The following is an 18514-nucleotide window of genomic DNA, read 5'->3' as shown; positions in this document are numbered from 1 at the left end:
TTTTAGGATTAGAGGTTTTAGGTCATGTGACCTTTGGGTTACACAAGAAAGATATCCATCACAAACCATTCAGTTCCTTTAAATCAGATTCTCCTCCATTTACAAAGGAAAAAAAAGACTTGATCTGCCTCATCACCTTAGCAGTGAAGCATTTAACTTCTTTTTCACCCCTGTGATCCTGTGTGTCTACAGGGAGCTGGTTGAAGAACTCCATCCTTTGATGAAGGAAGCACTGGAACGCAGGCCTGAGGTAACACACACAAACACATACAGACAGGGTGAGAGAGAAGAACTGACCGCACAGAAGCAGAATTCAGACATTGTGAAAATATACTGCAGATGAAGTATAACATCAAACCCGAACTAAGTCATTTGTATACACCAATTAATGAGGGGTCTAGTAAAGTTTTGTGTGACGTACTGGAGCAGTAAAATCAAAACCTCACTGTGCTTTCAGAACAAGAAGCGTAGAGAGAGAAGGGATCTGCTCAGGCTGCAGCTGCTGAGGATCTTTGAACTGTTGGCTAATGCGGGAGTTATCAGTGACAGGTACCAGGCACATTCTATCTACTCTGGTTTTTTGTTATGGTCTTTCCTTGTGTACATTTTGTGGTCAATGCCTTTTAACTGTAAGAAATGTATTGTTGATAAAATTCCCTATTTAACATAAACAATTAACTGTATAATTACCAGAATTAGAATTTCTTCTGCTCGTCTGCAGCACCAATGGAGCACTGGAGCGCGATTCTCTTGCACTTGGTGCCTTGTTTCTTGAGTATGTGGATCTAACCCGGATGCTTCTGGAGGCAGAGAATGAGAAGGAGCTGGAGGTGCTTAAAGACATCAGAGCCCATTTCAGTGGGATGGTGGCCAATCTCATCCAGTGTGTTCCTGGTAAATCTTTTCTCTTTCAATTCCTGTTATTACACATCATAATTATCTACTACTTCAGAAGTAAATATTGTAGCCACAGGCTAAATGTTCATGCCAGCCAGTACGATCAAACGATCATAGATTACAGATAATAAATTAAATAGAAGTCTAGTATTTGACTCTCCATATTGCTCTCTTTTTTTACACTTGCATCCGAGCAGTCCTCCAAAGGCGCTTCCTCTTCCCTCAACAGTCTCTGCGACACCATCTCTTCATCCTCTTCAGCCAATGGGCTGGTCCTTTCAGTGTCATGTTCACTCCCCTTGATCGTTACAGTGACCGCAACCACCAGATCACTCGCTACCAGTACTGTGCTCTTAAGGTAACTGATACCCATACTCCTACACCCAACTTGGATTTGCCGATCAGTTTTTCCTTTCATTTTATTTCACAGAATTCTTTGATTTGCTTTAACTCAACTTTTGTCACCTAGGCCATGTCTGCAGTCCTGTGTTGTGGCCCAGTGTTTGACAACGTGGGTCTCTCCACTGATGGATATCTCTACAAATGGCTTGACAACATCTTGGCATGCCACGACCTACGAGTAGGTCACCTCCAGGATCCACTGTTGTTATATAAAGAAGTTTGAACATTACTAATATTATTATGATTCAGCACAAAACGAGTTACTATTACTAAATCTCTGTTTTCATATACATATACTCTTGCTGGTTTGTGTTTGTTCCTATCTGTGGATTAGTCCCTCAACATGATAACTTGTTTTCTCTAGGTGCACCGTCTGGGGTGTGAGGTAGTGATCCTGCTCTTAGAACTGAACCCAGACCAAATCAATCTTTTTAACTGGGCTGTGGACCGCTGCTTCACTGGGTCTCACCAGTTGGCATCTGGCTGCTTCAAGGCCATTGCCACCGTCTGTGGAAACAGGTAAGCATTGGTTAGAATATGCCCTGCTGCTGTTTCCTCTATCAAGACTCTAAAGATTGATCACCTTCTACTTACTAATGGCTTGTTTTTTAAGTTTTATGTTTTTTAAGTCATATATTGTGTTGCTATCAGTCAAACCAATGAAACCACCCAGTGTTATAGGTTATACACATGCTGTTGTCAACATTGTCAACAAATATTTGTTAGCACTCACTTTTGTTTGTTTTCAGCCACTAATGGCCTTGTCTACTTATTTTGCAAGGAATTACCCATGTGACCTTGTGACCTTGCTCAATCTGGTGTTGTTCAAAGCTTCAGACACCAGCAGAGAAATATATGAGATATCCATGCAGCTGATGCAGGTTTGTTCACAAATACAACACACAGAAGACAGTGACACAGAGACAACATTGAATATTAATTGTGAGGGGTGGAAAAGCAATAAAGCATAATAATACGGTATCTCTACAGGTGCTAGAGTGTAAGCTGTGTGCATACTCTAAGCGGATGGTGGAGCAGAAGCCTGGTAATATTTTGTATGGAACTCATGGCCCCCTGCCTCCCCTGTACAGCGTTAACCTGTCTCAACTCTCCATCCAGCTGGCCAGCATGTACCCAGAGCTCACTCTGCCTCTTTTTTCAGGTAAATGCTATATATGTTATGAATAAACAGTGGAACATGATACTGGAACAGTTCATTACAAGGTATCAAGAAAACATGCTCAAGATTAGAACCATCTGACATTTATTTTGTGGAGAAGAGTACATCCTAATTGCAAGTGTAAGGATGCAGAGGTGCTGTCAAAATATGTGCTGAATACTTGCACTTAGTGTAGCCATTAAATACTGTAGTAGGCTGAATGATCACAGAACATCTCATTGATCTCTTTCATTTGCACCCATTAGTTTCTTCAGTAATTGAATAATTGCAATAGAAGTTAATGGATTATTTGCCTGACGTTGTCTATTTTGTTTTTCTCTATGCAGAGGTGAGCCAGCGTTTCCCAACCACCCACCCCAATGGCAGACAGATCATGTTATCCTACCTGCTACCATGGCTTAGCAATATCGAGCTAGTGGACACAGGTCTCCTACCCCCTGCCTCAAGCCCCTGCACACCAGAGGAAGAGCCTCGGGGGCAGGGGCAGGGGATGGGTCTGCCCCCTAGTCTAAGGGGTAATGGCTGGGGATCACTGCAGGCGACCTCTCTAGTGCTCAACAACCTCATGTTCATGACTGCTAAGGTGGGAGGGCATGTTTATACATTAAATTAATTTTCTTTACACAAATATCTCCACCTTTTAAATTAGATTAATTTATTTACATTACCAGTATGGAGATGAGGTTCCTGGACCAGAGATTGAGAATGCCTGGAATGCTTTGGTGTCCAATGAGAGGTGGAGCAATAACTTGCGGATCACCCTGCAGTTCCTCATCAGCTTGTGTGGAGTCAGCAGTGATACTACACTGCTGCCTTATGTAAGTTTAGTCTGCATAGGTTGTGTAACACATTTTAGTAAACCAATGCCATTTAAAAATGCAGATAATTGTGCAATAAACCAAATACTTTATTTGTATCTGTTTTAGATCAAGAAGGTGGTCATCTACCTGTGTCGCAACAACACCATTCAGACTATGGAGGAGCTCCTGTTTGAGCTTCAGCAGACTGACCCAGTCAACCCTGTGGTCTTGCACTGTGATAACCCTCCCTTTTACCGTTTTGCTGCCAGCAACAAAGCCTCCACCTCCCAAACAGGTGAGAATTTCTGTCTTAATATATAGATACTTTAATCTCAACACTGACTGTCATGTGACTTAGCTTTTTATGTGAAAGACAGGTTTCTGTACTGTATGGCTGAATGTTAACTATGAATGTGTCTTATTTCTAGGCACCACCTCTAGCAGTAACACTGTGGTAGCTGGTCAGGAGAACCTGGCAGACACAGATGAGAATAAGCTGGTCAGAGAGAATGAAGACCGGTTAGTACTAATGCATTTATATGTATATTTTTATTGACTAAGCTTTCTTGCTGAATGTTCTGTTTCAATGCACTGAGACTGTTTGATTCAGATGTTGCCAGTTTCCTATGAGGTTATTGCAGGCATATATACATATGCCAACATCCCACCAGGCTTGTCAGTCTGCATACTGGATCTGGAAACTGAATTTCATTTTTATGTCATGCATTGCATCTCAGTAGGGCCAGGGCTCACAATAGGCTGGAGTCTCGCTACAGCAACAGTTCGGGAGGCTCGTACGAGGATGAAAAGAGTAAGTTGTTTTGGCTCAATAGAATTTACTAACTTGCTGGACTTGTACAATGTGTACTCATTCACAAAGCCAATGGGGACTCACAGCTGTCTGTTATTTGGAAAGATCTCCTGGATGTGGATTCTTCTTGTCACTCACAAGCCTACAAGAATTTACAGATGTTGAGATTGGTCTGTTTTGGTCTGTTTTTCTAGCTGACCCACTTCCTCCTTATGCTGGTTGGCTACTGAATGTTGTGGAAACCAACCACCCTCAGCCATTACCAATGCCTGTAAACGGAGGCTGCTGGGCTCCTCTGGTGGACTATCTTCCAGAAACCATCACACCTAGAGGACCACTACATAGGTATACACAAACAAGAACAGCAATGTCAGCAAAGCAAGGTGTTTTCTCTGACAGACTAGTCACACCCACTCACAAATGATCTGATAAACTCCAGCATAGAATGAAACCTACCCAGTTTTTCCCAGTTACAGGATAGCCGGCTGTTATTATTATTTCATACTGGGCTTTTATATACAGGCGAATACAGTTTCTAAACCTGGAGTTTATCATGTTAGCTATTAATTAGTACTTAAATGCCTTAGAAGTACTCAACAGCTTTGAAAGATCCCATAGCACCATCCCATAGCTTGTTGGTTTTTCTCTTGCTCTAACTAGATCTGCATGTGTGTCCTAAGGTGTAACATTGCAGTGATCTTTATGACTGAAATGGTGGTGGACCACAGCGTGAGAGAAGATTGGGCTCTACATCTGCCCCTACTATTACATGCCCTTTTCTTGGGTAGGCATAAATAGACACACACTGTTATTTGCATTTTTGACAAGTTGGTTTTTACAGCTATTACTTTGTTGAAAAAGTTCTTCAACCTGCCTTATTTCCCAATTAGGGCACATGAGGTGGACTTATGAATCATTGTTCACTGTTGTTACAAACACATACACACAGAAATCATTTTGAGGGATGGAAATATTTTCTGTGACGTCCTACAAGCTTATTCCATGACTGAATGAATGTTTTATCACCATTCTCCACAGATGTCCATTTTAGGACAGACCACACAAAGACAGACACATTCCCCAGAGCCTACATTTCTCACCTAGACTGTATTATCATGTTGATCTAACATCCTGTCACCTGCACAGAAAGGTCTTATTATGTCTTCTGCATATCCAGCATACTAAACTTCAACCTCAGGCTGGTTATTATCTTCACAATCTCTGTTATTGTGCGAGTGAAGTTATGTAAGATTCCATGTTGTATTGTTTAAGACATTTTTTACTGCCAGTATATTTGGAAAAAATGTTGTATTTATAGTTTTGTTAAGTACTGTACATACCATAACTAAAATACTGTAGATAAGATGCAAGGTTCCTGTTTGTGAGTTACCATACCACACAATGAAGTCTCACCAACCAGTGAAGCATGTAAGACTGTGCAACATCAACGCTATTTAGCATAGTTAAACGTTAAAAGAGCAGTGTTTTTACCTCTTTATGTGTCTGTGTCCTCTTACTGTCTTACTTTATGTATATTTTATTGGCCAGGACTGGACCACTACAGACCAGAGGTCTATGAACACAGCAAACGTCTCCTTCTCCACCTTCTCATTGCCCTCTCTTGCAACAATAACTTTCAGGTCAGGGTGGAATCCTAATACTTGTCTTTGATATTATGCCATGATATTCTGAATTAACATGTGTTGCATATAGTGGCAGTAGAGAGTTACAGTAAAGTCAAAACAGAATTCAACAGGGCCACAGCCAAATGTCACCTGCAACTGAAGAAAGTTTGTTTTTGTGTTTCCAGGTAATAGCCTCAGTTCTGATGCTAACAAGGGAGATAAGTGACAACAAGACCCTGACCATTAAGTCCAGTTACCACACAGAGTACCAGCAGTCACGTAAGCAGAAAAAACACAACTTGTTTACACATGTAAATTAATCCTGTCACTTACCAGTGTGTAGAAATCACCAAGTAAGTTTTCACATATAGGAACTACATGTTAAAACAGTGCAGTAAATAACAACACCCTAAAGCTGTAGAAGCTTTGTATTAATAGTTAATAATTTGATAAACTTTTTCTAACTCCACGCTCGCCTAGATGCTCCTGACTTCCTGAGAGAGTGGCAGGCATCTCCGGTGGTGGACTCCGGCCTCAGCTCCACCTCCAACTCATCCTCCACCAGTCTGGGTGGTGGCAGCAGTGCTGGAAGTGTTGGAAATTTGCCTCTTGTAACACCTGATGATCTGGAGGACCTTGAGGACACGCCCAATGAGACAGACGAGAAGACAAACAAACTCATCGAGTTTCTGTCCACTAAGTATGTACACCTCCACTGATGTTTTATGAAGTTCAAAATGTTCAATTCCCTCCTTTATCACAAAGCCGTGAGCATTTTGACGTGCCTTATCTGTGCGACAGTCTTACAGTCTGTGACACTGTGCACAAATGTATGGGCTTGTGTAACGTGTATGTGGTGCTACTGGTGGTGGGTATACAGTGCCTGGAGTACTGTGTTGTTGTTGCTCAGAGCGTTCGGGCCCCTGTGGGTGCATGAGGACATCACACCAAAGAACCCCAACTCCAAGAGCACAGAGCAGCTGTCCAACTTCCTTCGCCATGTCGTCTCAGTCTTCAAGGAATCCAAGTCTGGTGAGAACGTGAATAACAAAATTATCTTTCTTTTATCTGTCTTATCTTAGTTTTCAAATGGTTTGATTAAAGTCCTTCTTCTGTTTTAAACCATGAAGCAGTTTTCCATGAAATACAGCACATTTACAAAATAGGCTATTTTTTGAAATAAAAAGCCATATTTTTGAAAATGTATCAGAATTTGTATCTCTCTTAATGTCTGTTTGTACCCAACTGTTTACATAGACTTCCACTTAGAGCAGCAGCTGAGTGATGTGGCTTTGCAGACAGCGCTGTGCAGCTCATCACGCCACTATGCCGGGCGCTCTTTCCAGATTTTTAGAGCCCTCAAACAGCCAATCAACAACCATGCCGTCTCCGACTTGGTCTCGCGCCTTGTTGAGGTGGTGGGAGAACATGGAGACGAGGTGCAGGTGAGCAAGGGAAGGCTTGGAGGGAGTATTTGTGGAAAGTGTCCCTAAAACTTTTTAAACTTTTTTTCACGATGATTGACTCACCACGTATGTCACAGGGCTATGTGATGGAGGTGCTTTTAACGCTGGAGTCAGTGGTGGTGAATCTAGCTGAATGTTTGAAAAATAGCGACCTTATGGCAGCTCTAACCAGGTATGCCAGCCTAGTCAACTCATGCAATTTTATGAATACAGGGACATTATATATCTAACTCATATATATATAAAAATTTTAACTCTTTGATTCGCAGGACATCTTCACCTGACTTTGTGACTAGCGACAAACTGATGAACAGAAAGAGCACTGGTCAGTTAAACTTCCCTGGCCCAGGATTTGTTGGTCTGTCGTCACAGCGCCACCAACGTTCCTACTCGGTCCCCAAGAAGTTTGGTGAGTGTGGCAACCAGTCGAGTGATCCTCCTCGCAGTGCAACTCTGGATCGCATACAGGCAAGAAAGCACACAAAAGACTCGTATAGTCTGAAACTTAGTGGAATATATGTATTTCTGATGTTATAGCCTTCTGTGTGTGTATACTGTATAATCCCTATTTTTATTTTTATTATTGTTTTATATTTATAATAAAATATATTTAAATAATATTTTTTGCCCACGTGTGACAATAATCTCTTATATATCTAATTTTACCCCTACAGGCTTGCAACAGTCATGGCCTCGCCCGAGCAGGACGAACTTCTGGCTCCTGCACATCATCAACTAATCGTATTGACCCAAGTGTTCTTTCGGATCCTGCCCACGTTTCCCATCCTTCATCAATACTGGCCACTGTCTTCTGGGTGGCAGTGTCGCTTATGGAGTCAGACTTTGAGTTTGAATATCAGATGTCACTTCGTCTTGTTCACAAGCTGCTGTCAAAGGTAGATGAGATGAAAAAAGGCTTATCTCAGAGGGAAAGTTATGTTACTGTAGAAGCACACGTTAGAGATGGGAAGAGATAAAACTAGAAGCACAACAGTGCAAACGTTTCGTGATGGCTGTTCAGCTCACTGTTGCTCGCAAATGGAAAAATACATTTCACGCTGTTGCTAGTAGGGCTGCAATTGTTCATTTTATGACATTTTAAAATAGAGCTTCCTAATATGTGAATACAATGGAATGGCAGGAACAGCTGTCAGCATTCTGCAGTACTCGGAACTATTGATAAATTCTACTGTATTCTTCTGTAAACCCTTCAAAAGTAAAAGGGTGGCAGTTAAACAGTAATATTATACCCAGCTTCCAGCTTCAGTTAAGACCTCTTATTTCTTAGGTGCCAATTGACAGAGCAGAGAACCGCGAGCGCCTCGAGAAGCTGCAGGCTCAGCTGAGGTGGAGTGGATTCTCTGGGATTCAGCAGCTTTTGTTGAAGGGTTTCACCTCCCCGGCCACATCTGACCTCACCTTGCAGCTCTTCTGCCAGCTTACGCCAGTCTCCCGTGTGCCGGTCGTTGACAGCTCACAGTCCATAGGTAGGTCCTGGAGATTTCATTTTGAGCCTCTATCACTTTTAGCTGCTTTAGACTTTTGTGAGTTTGGTCACTGCTTATTTATACTGTGTGGAAGTGAATGTCAAACTATTCTTTCTGTGCAGGTTTCCCGCTGAATGTGCTGTGTCTGCTGCCTCACTTGGTGCAGCACTTTGGCCACCCAAATCAGTTTTGTAAGGAGAGTGCTGAGAGGATTGCACAGGTACAATTGAAAGCTCCACTTTAGCTTATTTTGGTTTACTAGTTTCGTTTGGTTTTAGTTTATTTTTAGATTAGGTTAGGTATTGTAAGCGAGTTGGTCTAAAAATGGTATGTCAATTAAAATGCACAGAAGAGAGATGGAAAACATTGCAGTTTAAACTCCCTGCTTCCTCTTGTCTATTTCATTTTTCCCTTTGTCAGGTTTGTTTGGAGGAGAAGAACACAAAGCTTTCTCATTTAGCTCATGTGATGACTCTGTATAAGACATGTTCCTACACACGAGATCCCTTCTCCTGGGTCAGTGTGGTTTGCCGCTACCTTCATGAGGCTTTCTCCAACATCACACTCAATATGGTCACCTATATGGCTGAAGTAAGTGCTGATTTAAAAAACAGAGATTCGTGTTGATTATCCCCTTTTAACTAGTCTGCAGTAGTTTGATTACCTGCAGTCATCTTGGCCACGAACCCACTGACTTTTACCCCAAACAAGATCAATTCTCTCCTTTGTCAATCGGTGCATTTCTCTCTCTTTTTCTTAGCTACTGGATAAGGGTCTTCCCAGCATGCAGCAGTCTCTCCTCCAGATCATATACTGTCTGCTCAGCCACATGGACCTGACTGCTGTACAAGTCAAACAGTTCAATGCTGATGTCATTAAGACCATTGAGAAGTTTGTACATGTAAGTGTCCCACACTGCCTTGTATAGCAGACTCTCGTTCCACTGGGCTGCTCTCACTCTTGCACTGTATGTTTGACACATGATTTCACAGACAGTACACTGGAAGGATGCTTTGAACATCTTGAAGCTGGTGGTATCACGCTCTGCCAGCCTAGTCCATCCGGTGTACGGCCACACGGCAGGCGACCTTTCCAACCTAGAAGTCAGCAGGGTTTGGGACGGTTCAGCCAAGGCTCTCCCTGGAAAAACACTGGACTTCACCTTTGACATCTCTGAGGTGAGGTTTTAATAGCATTTAACAATAAAGTGCTTTTAAAATAAAATAAAAATGACCACATAGCATAAATTCATGGTTTACTTTACAGACTCCAGTTATAGGTCGTCGGTTTGATGAGCTGCAGGGTTCAGGGGGCAGAGAAGGAAAGGCCAGAGCCATGGCTGTTACCCGCAGTACTTCCTCCACTTCCTCTGGATCCAACTCCAACACCATCCTGGTGCCTGTCAGCTGGAGGAGGCCACAATCATCTCAGGTTGAGTTTAACCCTACATTATGGTGTCACCATATATGTTCATGTCCAGTCCATGGTGCAGTATTTCAATGCTGCTTGGTATTTAAGACAAGTAACACATAGTTAAATTCTAATATTATGAAAACCACAAATATCAAAGCTGCTGCTGCTTGGCCTGATGTGCAGATTTACCCTTTATTTTTTCTTTTTGATAACAAAGTCATAATTCTCTGCAAGTAAATCTGTTATTTAACCAGCTCCAGTGAAAATTATGTTTGACAGGGCTTTAATGTTTTATTGGCTTTTCATTTTTACTATCTGCAGGCGCTGAAATAATCAACAGGTGCCATCGGAAAATCTTAAGTATAACATAGTTTGTCTGTTTATTCTTTGGCTAATACTTTTTCTTTTTTCTGTTTTTCTCCTACAAACAGAAAAGAACCAGAGAGAAGCTGGTGAATGTTTTATCTCTTTGTGGACAAGAAGTTGGACTCACCAAGAACCCATCTGTAAGATAACTACCATCTCTAGTTGATAATATTCTGGCTGCTCATGTACAGTCACCACAAATTGAAACGGGGATGCTGATATCCTCTTGTGTTTTCAAATAAAATCTCAAATATGTCCAGTTGTTTATGTAAACCTAAGACCTGTAAGGAGAATGATTTTTTTTTCATCGTCTTTACCAGATGTATTTAACGAGTGTAAATGACTTTTTCATTCCTGTGCAGGTGATCTTCTCATCATGTGGTGACTTGGACATGATGGAGGTGAGGGAGAGTGGTGTGTCATCAGAGGAAGGTGGGACCAGAGAGGACACACTAGACGACACTGCCAGTGAGCAGCAGTTCAGGGTTTTCCGAGATTTTGACTTCCTAGATGTGGAGCTTGAAGATGGCGAGGTGAAATTCTTACCCATGGTTACTTTATTTATTCAGTGCAAACAGTGATGTGTCTGTCTCTTCGCGTCTCTTTTACCTTTTATTGTGTGTTTCAATTATTTCTGGCTATCTATCTTTAAAATCAATACGTGTGAAATGTATTTGTCTGCCACTTCTCCTTTTCTCTCTCTCTGTCTAACTCCGTGTCTCTCTCTCCTCCCCTTGCTGCCTAGGAGCTCCAGGTAAGGTGTCTCACACTGAGCACGTTCATTAGCGCATATCAGTGCTGTGTTGTTGCTGGCTCCTGTTTCCCCGCTGAAAAATATGTGATTGTGCTTCTTTTTGCCCTCACTGCTTGGTTGCAACGCTACATTTCTGACAACATTGCTGTTTATGATAACTGAGATAAATGACATTGGATAATCTTTACAGTAGAAATATTATCGTATTGAATGCAAGCAGCATTTCCAGCATATTTTTAGGCCATCAGTAACAATTCATTTTGCATCTTGTGCTTTTCATCAGATGCTTTTAGGCAGCAACCATTCATTATTTAGAGAATTAACATGAAATCATTCTTCTTACTGCAGTGAAACTCGCTGCTACCAAAGTCACCGCCCTCCTCTTTCAATGCCTATATGTGTTTCATCTAGGGTGAATCTGTTGACAACTTTAACTGGGGTGTGCGGAGGCGATCTCTGGACAGTACAGAGCTGGGCGACCTGCTAGAGGAGAGCCAGCACTCAGGCAGCAGCCCGAGTCTGGGTCACGAGGACCCACATGATTCAGACGAGTCATCAGAGGAAGAGGAGTCTTCAACCAGCCAGAGCCTCTCTCACTCTCAGCTTGTGCGTAGCCTTAACAGTTAAAGTTAAAAAATGTAGTTTCCTGTCTCCACAATAATAAGTCTCTGAAGTTATTTATAAATATTCCTCATTTGCCTTCTTCTTTCAGACTAACCCTTCTCCATCAGAAGAGACCAATCACACTGATTCTTTATCTGCTTCTTACGACACGTCTGTCGACTTGCAGTCCCTCAGTGCGACTACACCTGGCCAGGGAGCCCTAAATGAGGATCACAGGGGCCTACCTGTGAGAAATAATTCCCATTGACATGCATATGTACCTAAATATTTGCACAAATACATTTTTCCTGAGTATTTGTCTCCTCAGGTGAGGGTATATGGTGAGGATGAGGACATTCAGGCTCAGGATGATGAACTATCACTGAGCGCCAATGAGATCCCGCATGGCTCAGACTGTGGTGAGAGCTTCACCCTGGATTTACCGGGCCAACCTCGAGATCATCTGCCCAGTTTGCAAAACAGCCTCAACACAGACTACTGCCAACCACCCCTGGATTTTCTAGACCCCAACTGTCTGCCCAGGTGAGCACAGGACCAAAAGGACAGGAAACGGTGTGGAATATTGTTTAACTGCAAGTTTTTAGCAGTCGCCAGGTCGACAAACAATGTGACAAAACATCAGCTCAACTGCAGTATAAGTGCTAATTTTATTGCCATTTCCATGGCTACAGCTTACGTGATGATGTAGATGACTTGGAGGACCTTGGTTTTCCTCCACCGCCCTCTCCATTTTTCTCCGCCATCTTGGCTGCCTTCCAGCCCATAGTGTGTGATGATGCTGAGGAGGCGTGGCGGTGTCATATCAGCCAGCTTGTGACGGACTCAGACGGCTCTTGTGCCGTCTACACTTTTCAAGTCTTCTCATCTCTCTTCAAGGTAAACCACAGCAGCAATTGACTGGTAATCTTCATACTTAATCACACCAGGGGTCTGTGTCTTTGTTCCTACTGCATGTTTCAGTTTGTGACTCTTCTTTGACTTTATAGAAGTATTAAGCAAACTTTTGAGACCTACATCCATGTTCTGCTTCCGTCTTTTCCAGAATATCCAAGGTAAATTCTGCACCCTGACCACTGATGTTGCCACTTACCTAGGAGAGGGCTTAAGAGGCATTGGATCAAAGTTCCTTAGGTCCTCACAAATGCTAACAACATGCTCAGATTGTCCCACAATCTATATCGATGCAGACACCGTAAGTATTGCTGGCAGACATAACTGACTTTGTGAAGATTGAAGCATGTTGATTTGATCAGCTCGTTGCAAACTGTGGGAAATGAGATTTGTGTTGAAGTAGCTAGATTAAGTCAAATACACTGTCTTCCATGCATGTTTTTCACCTATACCTTTCTCGGTAATGGTCTTTCCAGATTATGTCTTATGGTCTCCTTGAAAAAATGAAGTTCAGTGTGCTGGAGCTCCAAGAGTACCTGGATACTTACAACACAAGAGAGGAGGCTGCTGTATCGGTAACTCAACCTCCACATATTATTGATGAATCTTCTTTTTTCCGTGCACATGTGTAATTTTGAGATTATTCATCATATTTTTTTTTCTTCAGTGGCTGAGAAACTGTAAGGACACATTTCCCAGGTGCCCCGGTGACAATGTGGTTACGTGCCAGCCTGGAGATTCAGAGGAGAAGGTATGTGCAACTTATTCACAAATTATTTTCTGCAACAAATGAATATCTGGAGTTTACAACCAAACATGCAACATGTAGTCAACTTCTTCATCTGTGGTTTATGTTTCTCTTTGACTCTTTGCTTCTCCCCACATTGAAATTTTCGCTCTCTTTGCATGATTGCTGGGTGTTACATGTTATTCTCTAGGCTTTTTCCTCTACACACCAGGGGAAACCACCAAAACTAACTGAAATTTAAAGTCGTTAGCTTTTATATACTGACTAATTACTGCTAGCTGGATTCTACTGTGCAGTGAATGTGTTTGACTGACGCTTTGTCTTCCTCTCACCTCTATCTGATGCCCTAACACACTTTCTCGCTGTCTAGCAAATGGAGTCTCTTGCCGTAAGTTCTCTTCACTGTCTTCACTGCCTTAGTTTCCTCTTAAATATATTCACATATGCACAAGACAATCAGCTTCCCATAACATTTGCATTTCTTTGCATGTGAAAATATTTGTAGTGTGTACTAAGAATATTTGCCGTATATTGTGACTGTGTCAGTTTTCTCTGCTGATGATGAATCTGACCATATTTCTTCTTTATGCCTTTTAGCAACTGGAGCTTTGTCAGAGGCTCTACAAGCTGCACTTCCAGCTTCTTCTGCTCTTTCAGTCGTACTGCTCGCTCATTGGTCAAGTTCACGCCATCAGCTCAGTGCCTGAAGTGAGCAAAATCGTGACTCATAAAATGTGTCTTGTATAGCTTCTTTTGTATCTATGCTCTGTAGTTATTTATGTCAATCTTTGGGAATTAAAAATTATGAATATTTTTATACTAATCATTTAATATTAGTTTTTTGCTCTTAAACTTGCACACTCTGGTGAACAAATATCACAATATAGCAACTCATTGTGTTTGCTGAAACTGGGTACTGTAATTGCCTATATGGGTGCAGTAGTTTTGTAGTCAAATTTATCCCCTACCCCCACTTTTATTTTGGAAGCATGGCAAATAGCACCTCCTTACTGCACACGTGTCAGATTTCACACATAGTCAAATATTCCGCAGTGCAAATGTGCTTACACAACATATTGTGTAAAAAGGCCACTTTGCAGTTTAAAATTAACATTGGATCAAATTATTTAAAATTTGGATATGATGTATATAATGGATACAACGAATGAAGGATATAATGTAATGTGTTTCTTTTAATCTTAGAAACGTAGAAAGAGCTGCTCCTCAGTAGAAATCTAGCTTTCCTTTCTGCACTACTGTGGTTGTGGAAATAGATTTAGATTTCTTTTTTTATACATATAATTTTAAGTCAACATGTAACATCATTAAAGACATAAGTTTTACTAAGTGGTTTTAAAAGCTGAAAACTGAAGAAAACCACACGCTTAATTTCTAAATCAAATTTCTGAATCAAATTACATGATTTTTTCCTTCTGTTATTACACACACACACACACACACACACACACACACACATTGAACCACCATTTGTCCTCCTCCCACTCCGTAGCTGCTGAACATGTCTCGGGAGCTGACTGATCTGAAGACCAGTCTTCAGGCAGCAGAGGCGGCCGTAGCCAGCGACCTGGAACACAAACACTTGGCCCACACCCATGCACACGCCACCCAGGTGGCAGCCCTGGTTGTCCCCAGCTTCCCGACCTCAGAGGCAGCTGTGCAGGCCATACTGGAGTGCCTTAAAAACCATGAGTTCACCAAAGCTGTGCGATACATACAGGAATGCAGGTGAGTAACTTTGTGCCTACAATCCTGCTAAAAAAAAAGTGTTCACCCGGGATTTTAACAACATTTACTCTGTCTATGTTTCTTGGAGTAGGAAAAAGTCTAATCAATTTTACTGGTGTATGTGAAAACTTTTTGAATTATTTAAGTTTATTCAGTAGCATTAGTAGTAAAGATACTTTTGGATAGATTGTGTTTATTAAAAAAGTTGTTTTATAACTGCACGACAGATTAGTGTAAATGGAAAATGATCCTCTGGGAAACTAATGAATCGTTATCCAGTGTACAGTTCTACTTTACTAATATAAATATAGTTCTTGCTCGACTCCTCAAAGGTCAGCAGCCCACATCCAGATAATGACTACAATCACACTTTCATTTCCAGGAGGCAGTGGCCCTGTGGAGTGTTTGGCGGCAGCTCAGAGAGCGAAGTCCAGACATTGCTCAATGTCTACTTTCGTCACCAGACGCTGGGTCAGACAGGCACCATTGCCCTGGTCGGTTCCCGCCAGGACCTCAGCCTGATCTGCTCCAAGCTACTGGAACTCAACAAGGAAATCCGCGACATGATCTGCCGCGCCCAGGGTTACCGGGTCGTCACAACCTACCTCCCCGACTCCAGTGCCTCTGGGACAAGCCTCTGACAGGAACTCAGGAGCCCCCCACCCCCGCCTCCCCCACCGTCACCTCCACCATCACTGCAACCACTGACCCTTCCATGTCCCTCACTGCCATCTCATCCTGCTCTTACAGAGGACTCCCAGCATCCACATACCTGGCCCCTGCCCCCACCGATGTGTCTGCTGCCCCGGCTGCAAAGCTCAAGACGCATACCCGCTTACCACCCTGCACAACATTAGAGCCACACCCTTATTTAGACCCAGACCCAAACCCTTCTCTGCTCTCCTTATCCTCATCCACTGTAGACTCTGATACCTCTCTGCTCGATTTTCCCAAACCCCCAGACCTGTTCTCATCACATAACTTCTCCAAAACAGCAGGGCGACCAGATTTTATCCAGCCGCACACACAAGAGACAAGGAGTTGTCTCAGTGACAATACCCATCTTTATTATCCTTTCAGAGGACGCTTTTCACATAGCTCACCACTATCACAGTTACACAGCAGCAAACACCTGACATCATCTCTTACATCTGACACAGTCCTGACTGTAGCCTCAGAACCCACTTTGCTTACTCACACGGATACATACACGTCACCCGTTCCCCCTCTGGGCTCACATCTTCCCCATTTCCCCTGTTCTCCCTACAAACACTCAAGCCATGACACAGTCTTAACCCATGGCCCTGGCCCATCTTCATCCCTCCCTGCTCCGCCACCTCCTCCACCCTGTTCCACCGATCCGGGAGAGGCTGCAGCATGGGGTTGTTGTTGCTCCCTCAGTGGTGCTGCTACACCCTTATCTCGCTACCTGGGGAAGGTGGGGCACGCTGCTCTGCCCCTATTAAAAGTAGGGGGGCTCCTGAATGATGAACCATCAGATGTCCAGACCTGAGACTTTAACGTATCATGCCAGAGGACAATTAGAACTCAGGCTTCAATTAATTCAGACACATGAAACTATAACTATTCCTGACCAACCATCAGACTTATCTAAAAAAAAAAAAAATACCTGAGTATTTAACTCTTAAGAACACTGAATCATGTCACAGACAAAAGAGATGTATCACTGAACCCACTGGATAAGACAAATTGCTGCAGGCTGATAAAGACGACCTTCGCTTTACGGCTACATTTGGAAAACTTTATGTGCTTCTAGTTAAAAGTCAGAATGTAATCTGTTCTGCAGCTGAGGACCTGTACAAGCTTTTAGCTTGCATTTTTAACACCCTTCAAGACTCGATTGACTGCCTCGGTCTCCTTTGGGAGGGACGTAGTTAGGAAAGTGAGGAAACTATCTGTGACTCTTCGTAAAATCACTTGAGTTTTTCCTATTGCACTAAACAGAGTTTTGGTATTAGTTGAAAAATAACAGAAAGGCAGTTATGTTTGATTAGCTGCTGCGAGAGAAAAGGCTGTCCCGTACTGAGATGGTAAAGCCAAAAGTGGGAGTAACTTTTCTCTTATTGTGTCTACTGTTTTTAGGCCTCCTCTGGAGGAAATTGTGCAATGTGTGACCCAGTTGAATGCTGTTTACTGTACACTAGTGTTCCTTTTGCTCCCCAGATCTGAACTGTGCAGACTGAAAGACTGACTAAGAGCAGATGCAGAAAACACAATTGCAATTCCTGATGCTGCCCTTGCTCTGTTTATATTCTGTATCCGTGAACCAGCTTATCCTCTGAGTACCTGTAAACATTGGTATGCTGTTCATGCCATTTTTGTGCACAGTGTACACTCCGCTGTGGCTAGTTGTAGCATCATTAGTGAGTGTACACTGTATATTTTTCAGTGTCCCATACTGTAACACTGACCATGTGTTCACATGCTGAAAGAATAGTGCATGTATACACAATTTGTCTCTCTGTACTGTTAATAGTTTGGGCACACAACCTTTGTAGCATATGTTTGTGTGTGGTTTGTAGTTACCTTACAACTTAGGGAAATGCTGACATTCAGCAATCGTCGTTCAAATCAAAACCTGTTACACTTCCTGTCATCAGTCCGACTTCCTCCCCTCCCGCGGTCACTTGCCCTTTTGCTGTACAAATCTTTTTCCTATTTATATTTGATCAGCTATAAATCACTCACTTGTTTTATATTAATGGTTCACTGAAATGAAACTGCCATGCATGCATCCCCTGTGTACTGTAGATTGTGTGAAAGATACATTTGTATGGGAGGTACAAAAGGGAGCTTTAAGCTCGTGTGGGTATTTTTTTTTGTGTGTCCGGGAGAATGTGTGTGCATGCCAAACAAGAAATTGCACATTTTTAAAGCTTTTTAGATGAAGACTGTAGTTTTTTTCCACCTTGTAAATAATTTTACAGCCTTTGTGAAGTTGTTTTCAGTTGATGCTCTGTACAAGTCTGTGTCAAAGTAAAGACATATCAAATTATTCTTTGTGCAATTCACTCAGCCTCTCATCAGTTCATCGAAATTGTATATACATTTTTTCCCCCAGCCAAAAATTGTGTGTATTTGAAACGAAATACAATTTTATTGTAATCTATGTAACAAGTCTTTTTACGGCTCCGAACTCGTCACTTCACGCATCAGTACTGAAAATACACAACTGTTTAGCCACAGACACTTATGTTTTGTTGCAATTAAGCAGCATGGGTTAAACACGACTACTGGAGTTCCAGTGTACCAAAGTTATATTCAAAATAGTTTGAAGTGTTTG

At 42.2% G+C, this 18514-nt stretch overlaps 1 protein-coding gene across 10 annotated transcripts in view; it reads left to right on the top strand.

The window, feature by feature from the left end:
* The window catches only part of fryb (furry homolog b (Drosophila)), a 49289-nt gene extending 31062 nt beyond the window's left edge, over positions 1 to 18227 (top strand). For 5 of the 10 annotated variants that reach the window (XM_067491553.1, XM_067491551.1, XM_067491546.1 and 2 more), the window contains 42 exons: positions 193 to 250; positions 458 to 549; positions 722 to 894; positions 1095 to 1255; positions 1367 to 1477; positions 1664 to 1818; positions 2081 to 2180; positions 2290 to 2461; positions 2806 to 3062; positions 3151 to 3297; positions 3406 to 3574; positions 3708 to 3798; positions 4017 to 4090; positions 4285 to 4435; positions 4771 to 4874; positions 5639 to 5730; positions 5901 to 5994; positions 6196 to 6415; positions 6596 to 6747; positions 6973 to 7160; positions 7259 to 7353; positions 7451 to 7649; positions 7856 to 8077; positions 8470 to 8668; positions 8791 to 8888; positions 9089 to 9259; positions 9429 to 9569; positions 9661 to 9846; positions 9935 to 10099; positions 10513 to 10587; positions 10810 to 10980; positions 11613 to 11807; positions 11914 to 12051; positions 12133 to 12347; positions 12497 to 12701; positions 12868 to 13017; positions 13193 to 13291; positions 13384 to 13467; positions 13835 to 13852; positions 14062 to 14172; positions 14975 to 15210; positions 15593 to 18227. In XM_067491553.1, the coding sequence (XP_067347654.1) occupies positions 193 to 250; positions 458 to 549; positions 722 to 894; positions 1095 to 1255; positions 1367 to 1477; positions 1664 to 1818; positions 2081 to 2180; positions 2290 to 2461; positions 2806 to 3062; positions 3151 to 3297; positions 3406 to 3574; positions 3708 to 3798; positions 4017 to 4090; positions 4285 to 4435; positions 4771 to 4874; positions 5639 to 5730; positions 5901 to 5994; positions 6196 to 6415; positions 6596 to 6747; positions 6973 to 7160; positions 7259 to 7353; positions 7451 to 7649; positions 7856 to 8077; positions 8470 to 8668; positions 8791 to 8888; positions 9089 to 9259; positions 9429 to 9569; positions 9661 to 9846; positions 9935 to 10099; positions 10513 to 10587; positions 10810 to 10980; positions 11613 to 11807; positions 11914 to 12051; positions 12133 to 12347; positions 12497 to 12701; positions 12868 to 13017; positions 13193 to 13291; positions 13384 to 13467; positions 13835 to 13852; positions 14062 to 14172; positions 14975 to 15210; positions 15593 to 15851 (6193 nt within the window). In that variant the 3' untranslated portion in view covers positions 15852 to 18227. The other 5 variants (XM_067491556.1, XM_067491549.1, XM_067491548.1 and 2 more) reach the window with 5 other exon arrangements.
* The last annotated feature ends 287 nt before the right edge of the window (positions 18228 to 18514 follow it).

This window comes from Channa argus, chromosome 22 (assembly GCF_033026475.1).
Source record: "Channa argus isolate prfri chromosome 22, Channa argus male v1.0, whole genome shotgun sequence".
NCBI classification, from domain to species: domain Eukaryota; kingdom Metazoa; phylum Chordata; class Actinopteri; order Anabantiformes; family Channidae; genus Channa; species Channa argus.
Note: the sequence above shows the minus strand (reverse complement) of the source record. Positions and strands in the feature narration are given on the sequence as shown.